This window comes from Neltuma alba, unplaced genomic scaffold (genome assembly GCF_004799145.2).
Source record: "Neltuma alba isolate B1F8T4 unplaced genomic scaffold, ASM479914v2 tig00004226_pilon, whole genome shotgun sequence".
Classification (NCBI taxonomy): domain Eukaryota; kingdom Viridiplantae; phylum Streptophyta; class Magnoliopsida; order Fabales; family Fabaceae; genus Neltuma; species Neltuma alba.
Window position 1 is genome coordinate 81473 of NW_021633612.1, and position 7899 is coordinate 89371.

At 33.6% G+C, this 7899-nt stretch overlaps 1 protein-coding gene across 1 annotated transcript; it reads right to left on the reverse strand.

Moving 5' to 3' along the window:
- Positions 1–3467: 3467 nt before the first annotated feature.
- LOC114744002 (zinc finger BED domain-containing protein RICESLEEPER 2-like) lies at positions 3468–5718 on the reverse strand. Its single transcript, XM_028932184.1, has 5 exons — positions 5496–5718; positions 5135–5252; positions 4047–4747; positions 3615–3947; positions 3468–3520 (listed from the first exon to the last, which is right to left on the reverse strand). Exons 1-5 carry the CDS (start codon positions 5716–5718, stop codon positions 3468–3470), a joined length of 1428 nt encoding a protein of 475 aa, XP_028788017.1.
- Between the last annotated feature and the right edge of the window lie 2181 nt (positions 5719–7899).

Sequence of the window (7899 nt, forward strand, 5' to 3'; positions counted from 1 at the left end):
TTAACATGTGTAAAGTTAGATGCCAATATATGTGACTTAGAAGATGATAGCCATATTGAATCACAACTAATGAACAACAATATTGGAAACAATCTTCCATCAAGCAGTAATCGGTGAACATTGTAGAAGAAGAATCCATGTTTAGCAATCACATGGAAAATCTTCACCCAATTAAACTTCCCCTAGATAATGGCAACAACGGACTGTTTTGTTCTCTTCCCATAGATGAATTTGAGGATGAGGATGGATATGATTCTTATTTAAATGTTATTGACAGGAATGTTAATGATGACAATGATGAACATGACGAGATAAATTAGGACAATGAGCTAGCATCTGCTTTCTTCTCGCATATTAATGTTGAGTCAACTGTGGCTTTTAAGTTTAGCAAACTAGAAGAAAGTTCACCTTTCAGTCATAATGAAGAGTTACATATCAAAAAGATGTTTAGCAATATTCGTGTTTTAAGATGCGCAGTCAAGTTATACTTTGTTCCAGTTTATTACACATTCAAGGTCTATTATTCATGTAAAAAGTATAAAGAACATCAATGTATTAACTATGGTGTTAAGAGCTTGTAAGAAGAAAAATAGAAACTTTTGGTAGATTACAAAATATGGGGGCTCACACAGGCTTAAGTACATTATTAACTCAAGACCATCTAAAGTTAGATGCTGATGTTTTATTATCTTATATCATGGCAATAATAACTGACAAGCCAAATGTAAAAGTGTCTCAAATTATAGAGAGGATACAATCCATGTTTGGTTATACAATATCATATAAGACGACATAGAATGCAAAACAATTAGCCATTGTTGTTGCTTTTGGGAATTGAGAGATCTCATATTCCTTACTTCTAAGGTGGTTGGTCATAGTACAACACTGCATGCTTGAATCATACATATATTTTTCAAATAAACAGTGCTCTTAAGTCAATACAAATGAGGAACCAATTGAAATATTTCGCCATGTGTTTTGGGCATTCAAGTCATGCATTGATGCATTTCCACACCTAAAGCCCATTATACAAGTTGATAGAACATTCTTATATGGAAAGTAAAAAGGCACATTACTTATGACCATATCATAAGATGGTAATAGAAATGTTATGTCGCTTGCATTTACGGTAGTTGAAGGGGAGACAAGATCTGCTTGGATATGGTTTTTATACCATGTGTGCCACTATGTTGTAAAAGATAGAATAGAAATTTGTTTAATTTCAAACAGACATCATTCAATTTTGGCTACTATTTCTAATTGTCAACTTGGATGGTAGCCACTAAATGCACACCATGTTTTTGCCTGCGACACATGACCTAAAGTCTTCACAAAGCACATGGAATTAATTTTGTTGAAAGAGAAATTTATAAATATTGGTGAGATTCTTTGTGTTATTTCATGATATACTAACTTTATTATTTTATGATTATCTTTAACAAGTTAGTAGCTATTTGTAGGGTATGCATATAAATATCATGTCATTGACCAACAATTAGTAGAGATAGCATTGCAATATGCACCTGCTACTAGATAGATTGGAGCCATCTCAACGTTATAGATGCACGACAACCAACCTTGCAGAGTGCATGAATAGGGTATTCAAAGGTGTTTGAAGTCTATCAATAACTAGCTTGGTAAAGACAATCATGTATAGAGTTAACTTTTTTGTTAGTGTCTCAAAAAACACTTGATAAGCTGCAATTTGTGCATTAACTTATTGGATAGACTTCACTATTATATGCACGAGTGAATTGTTAAACTTGTACATCATCTGCATCATCAAGTAAGCAATTAAAGTGCTTTTCCAACCAACTCATAAGTAGTCATTATCTATGTATTCTATTTGCAGGCAGTCTAACTTTTAGAAGCCATTCACAAACATCTAGCTAATTAAAGTTAGTTTTTTCAATGACAAGCATTCCTACATATGGAATGCCTAACTGTATAGGAGCATCCTCTAAGGCTATTGTGCATTGTCAATTATATTGGGTACTAATAATGTACCTTTCACTACTTTATAATCTGGAAAAAGTTGAAAATTTTAGTTAGGATTTAGCAGTTTTGGCTCATCTATACAGAGAATTATGTAATACTACCAATCCAGCTAAGGATGGGATTCGAGGGTACTTATCATTATTATATTTATGGGCATGGGATCGATTCCCTTTGCTACTACCACAATGACTTGTATCTTCATATCTACAATATGATATCTACCCTCTCTTACCTCCTTTACATTTCATGTGTGCCGAACTTGCACAACAAATATTTGACATGTACTTATTATTGAAATCTTACAAATTTAAATACTACTTTTTTTTGTTGATAATGCTAGATGGAAATGCAGGACAAAATCCTTGTCTAAACATTATGTCCTTACATTAATATAAGAATTTGTTTGATAGAATGACCAATGACGATATAATTTGGCAACCATATGAGTCTTCTAAAGTGCGCTAATTAATTCCAAAGTATTGCTTGGTAACACTTAAAATTTAGCTAACTTCAGTTCCTCTAATATGTTTTCATATTATAGAATGGCATCGCCCTAATCGCGTACTAAGACAATTCAATCGTTAACAACTTATTCCTATCATACCTGTTCATTTAGGAAATTACCATACAATATAACTACGTGGCAGAATAACTATAAATTGGACTCAATAATACTCTAATTTCATTAAAGCGTGGAATGGATAGCTACATGCTATTGCTAATACTCCTCTAGCACTTATTGAATTTAATCAAATATTTGAGTACATGCAAGGGTATTGGAGACATACAAGATGATGGATCCAACATATTAGTGATGATATTAGCTATATGGTATTTTTTTTGTTTTTTTCCCATCAATATCATCATTTTTTTATATAAAAAATTTTATAACCTAATGTTTTACTTATTTCAAGCTAATATAGTAGAACAATTATATAGGCTAACAATTAATTCTTGTTTAACATGGGGGTATTCATGGGACGAGACGGCATGGGACAGGGAGGACCCCATCCTAGTCCTGTCCCAAAAATTGGGACGGGACAGCCTTTTTGTCTCATGTCCCATCCCGATTAGGACCCGTATAGTCTTTTAATTTTTTTTATTTGAAAATCAGCTTTACATAAAACGTAAAAAAAATATCCATGATAAAAATTGTGCAAAAAATAGATAACAACTAGCCAAAATTGGTAGTGATCGAAAATTGGTAACAAAAAAAGTTTCTAATAATCTTAAAAGATAAAAAAATAAATAAACTTAAAATGACCACTAAAAAATATCACAAAACTCTTATAGAAAAACTTGTAAATAACATGATCAAAGTAACAATCATTAGCTACAAGCTTCCACTAAGGTAACAATTATAGTTGCCAACAACGGGTTTCAACAAATTATAACAAGTAAGTCCAAAATAAAACAACTTAATCAATGTAGTAGCCAACATGAATGAACAATAAACAATTCAACATTTTCTAGTTCTTCGATCCTTCCTCTTTGTCTAAAATATTTAAAGCTACTAATTCTTCTACAAAAAAGAAACACAAGGCAAAAAAAAATTACCACTAAATTAACAAATGTGAACAAAATTGGAATTAAATAAAACAATAAATAGATATTACCTTGTACTATGACATTAGTGTCGTTGAAGTTATCAGTATCAAGTCCTTTTAGTTTTACTATTGATGGAGATAGCCAATTTTGTGTGCAAATTAGTGCCTCAGCCATCTTTGATGACAGCGAACTTCTAAATTCATCAATGATATGGCCACCTGTACTAAATGCAGATTTTGAAGAAACAGTAGAGACACGCATGGCTAACACATCACGTGCAATTAATGAAAGAATCTTGTACTTAAAGCTATTCACTTTCCACCATCCCAAAATATCAAAGTCAGGATCACGTGCTTCAGCTAGCTTAGCTTGAAGATACTTGTCTACCTCTGCATATTTATCTGCCAAAATCTCATTGTCATTGTTAGTAAGGAATCATTGCAATGAAGACCTGGAACCTAACAAGGTTCTACATGTTTGAGTCGAAGAAGCATTATTACCACTTGTTTGTGCTTGACTCTGAGTTTGACTAGTTGATGTGCCAAGCCTATTTGAATAATGATCATACAAACAATACAAGACTTTTGAGACTTCTTTTGCCATGGCTTCTTGTTGTGCAACATCACAAAATATATCCCCAAAAGCATATTTCAAATATTTCATTTTATACCTAGGGTCAAGTACAACTGCTATCACTAGTAGATGATTAAGATTTTCTAACCTTCCCCAATACTTATTATACTTGCTTTGCATACTCTTAGCCATGTCAACCACCAAAGAACTAGGATCATTTGCACTTTTATTTAGCATAATAAACACATCAACTATTTGTTGGAAGCATAAATTTGAGGTAACATAAAGTGATCCTGAAAATTGTAAAGTGATGTCATAGAATTCTTGCAAGAACAAAACAAAATCTTTTGCATCTTTCCAATCCAAAGCATCAGGAGGACCAACTAATTTTTTTTTTAAGAAATTGGTTGTGTTATCTATATCTTCTTTCTCCATCCTTTCAAAAACATTGTTGAATTTAATGGCACGCTCCAACATTATGTAAGTTGAATTCCACCTAGTTGGACAATCCATGATAAGTAAACTCTTTGAATCAATTTTCATTTTCTCCACAAGCTGTTTGAATTTATGAAACCTTGCTGGAGAACTTCGTACATACTTAACGGCATTTCGAATGCTTTCAATACACCTGTGCATATCCTTTACACCATCAGAAACAACCAAGTTCAAAATATGTGCACAACACCGCAAGTACAGGAAGTCCCCATCACATACTAAACCATTCTAATGTTTTAGAACATCTTTCAATTTTGCTACTGCAATGTCGTTTGAAGAAGCATTATCAACTGTGATGCTAAAAACTATATCAATACTCCAAAATAATAAGCATTTCTCAATTTCAGCTGCAATTGTATCACCCTTATGGTTTTCAACTGCACAAAAATTCAATATTCGCTTTTGGTATGTCCAATCTTCATCAATCTAATGAGCAGTCAAGCACATGTAGTTAGAATTCTAATTAGAACTCCAAGTATTTGTAGTGAGGGAAACACAGACTTTTTTTCTTTTAAAATACCTTCTCAAATTTGTTGCTTCTTGAAGGTACAACTTCAAGCAATCCCTAGTAATTGTTGCTTGTGAGGGAATATGAAAGCGAGGTTCTAATTCACTCAATAGCCCTTTAAAACCCTCACCTTCAACAATCCGAAAAGGCATTTCATCCAATATCAAAAATTTTGCAAGAGCTGTTTTACATTGTTCTTGATTAAATAAATGATGAGTCAAAGTATTAGTGGTTCCTATGCAAGAACTCGATAACAAAGATTGCTTGAATTTGTTAGCTCTATTCGGATTTCTTGGACACCTATTTACATGTTTTAGCAATCCATTTGTGACATATGTAAGGCCACAAGCAATTGTTTTTTAGCAAAACTTACACTTTGCTCGGAGTTCCCCTTTTGAGTCTAAAGAAGGCCTTTCAAAATGCTCCCAAACAGAAGATCTATGTCTTTTTCTTGATCCTTCTTCTTCTCCTTCTCCTACATTATTTGTTACATTTGCGTCTTTTTCCTCTTTAGTAACAAGTGCTGATGCAATTTGAGTTTGGGGATCTACTTCAGTTTTTTGTATGATTTCTCCAAGTGTTTCTGTAGAGGCCATTGTTCTTTCCAATGTAAAGACACGGCACCTTTTAAAAGTTAAATACTAGTCCTGCCAACAAAATCAACAAAATAAAAAAGAATGATGCTACTCAATTTTTTAAATTAAAAGTTCAATGGCCACTCACTATAAGGGAACAAAACAACGAACATTATTTTAATTAAAGTAATATTTATAGTAGAGAGTTATTAAGCCTTTGACACTACACATAGTCGCATAGACCCACATCATATCATGGAATGGAAATAAAAAAATGAACATGTTATTTGAAAGTTCAAAGGCAAATCGCAAAAGGAAAACAAAAAAAGAAAACAAAATTAAAAAAAAAACATAAAACCTTGCAAAGGAGTGATATGGGCAGAGGCAAAAGTGTGAAGGGGATTGAAAGACGACGCGTAGCGGATAAAACTTTCAATCCCTTGCCCGGATCTACCGATCGCATTTAAGTCAGGTAGTAAGAAGTATTACCTTCGATGTTTGGTTTCCGAGTGGCTTGGTGATTCCGCCGTTCAGGATGCCTCTGCTCGCCTCCTTTATCGTTCGAAGTCGACAACTCGGTCGGCTTCCTCTACTGGTATCCACACGAATAGCTCTCCGGTTACAAACGGCTTGCTAGCGCCCTTTTGTCCGTCTAGGGTTTTCAGAGAATCCGTCCACTCTTATCTCTCTTAGGTCGTCTCTTATCTGTTGGTACTCTCACGCTTAAAACCCTAGCTCCTCATATCAAATATATAGGATGCTATAGGTTTAATGAATAATATTTAATTTCGAAATTAACTCTAAATTAATTCCGAAATTAATATAATATCAAATATTGCCTAATCAGATAAGAGAACAATTAAATAAATATGGTTTAAATTAAATCCGTCTCACAGATTTAATTCACCTATTTATTTAATAAAGAGATGACGGAATTAATTTATATATATTTAATTTATCCTTATAAATTAAATCTAACAATTAATATCTCTTATATTTATATAATATATATATACGAATTTATATATATATACACGTCCACCCTATATTATTCAATGAATCTGGACATCATAACTCGTGTTGGGCTATTTTGTGTGCGACCCTGTAGGCCCATATGAAGTTGGCAGTGGGCCATTAACTATAATGACTCACAAGTCGTAAGCGGTCTCTAGCAAGACATCACGACTACCCAAATCATATGAGGATCGTTGAACGATGTAACCTTTCATACAATCATATCACGTCCCTTTTGTCACACGACATTTTGGTCATGGATGAGGCATGGAGAATGTCATCCTCCTATTCATGACCGTTACTTTCTCGATCCCTGAGTAGTCTGAGTATAGAAACGGAACTACCTTTCCATTATAGTATGGCCATACATTTCTCAGACTCACTCATCGAGGGGCCCAGTAATGTCTCTCTACGAATGTGAGGGACAAATTCCATCTTGACCATTCACATTCCTCCGCATAAAAAACCACTAAGCCTGAACATAGTCTTTATGATCACTCGGTCAAAAGTGACTTTTGACTAGGTCAAAGCTAAGCGTTTCTCATGTAGGAATCCATGATGATCTCAGGTCAAAGGGCACAGTGACATGGTTTGTATATGAGAGAAGCTTATGACTTAACCCATGCAAGCTCTCTCATAGCGGGTCGGTCCAACACCTTGTACTCTTACATGTGCCTATGACTTTCATTTATATCTCTATATATCTTTAAAGTCATACTGGTCTTATTTCATCTTTGCTCCCACATAGATGACCGACCAGGGACATTTAGGATAAACCATGAGTTATCCAAGGATAGTCATCACAGTAAACATGCAAATAATATGATAACGTAATTAATAAATTCATAAATTAACAATGTTCAAAACATAATGATTGGCCCCTAGGGCACAATTTCCAACAAAGTGAAATATTTGTTCAAGTTTAGAGTAGACCAACTTGATCGCAATTTTCAAGTTGAGTAGAGGCTGAACAATTGTTGTACTCTTTCGTCTTCGTGTGGCAATGCCAATGCTGTGAAATTGATTAATTAGGGATTTAGGTTACCTTTATACTTTCTTTTGAAGATAAAAATAAATCATAAAAATTATATTATTATAATATTATTAATATAATAATTTAAGTAAATTTATAAAATATAAAAAAGATAATAATTTGGGGCAAGACACTCCTATCTACATCCCGTCCCG

What these genes read in the sequence shown, in the direction of transcription:
- LOC114744002 (XM_028932184.1), bottom strand. Translation starts at nt 5,718, where the DNA reads ATGGCCTCTACAGAAACACTTGGAGAAATCATACAAAAAACTGAAGTA. An exon ending in GAAGCAACAAATTTGAGAAG is followed by an intron (nt 4,748 to 5,134) that starts GTATTTTAAAAG and finishes GGATATGCACAG; the next exon opens with GTGTATTGAAAGCATTCGAA. An exon ending in CACTAATGTCATAGTACAAG is followed by an intron (nt 3,521 to 3,614) that starts GTAATATCTATT and finishes TCTTTTTTGTAG; the next exon opens with AAGAATTAGTAGCTTTAAAT.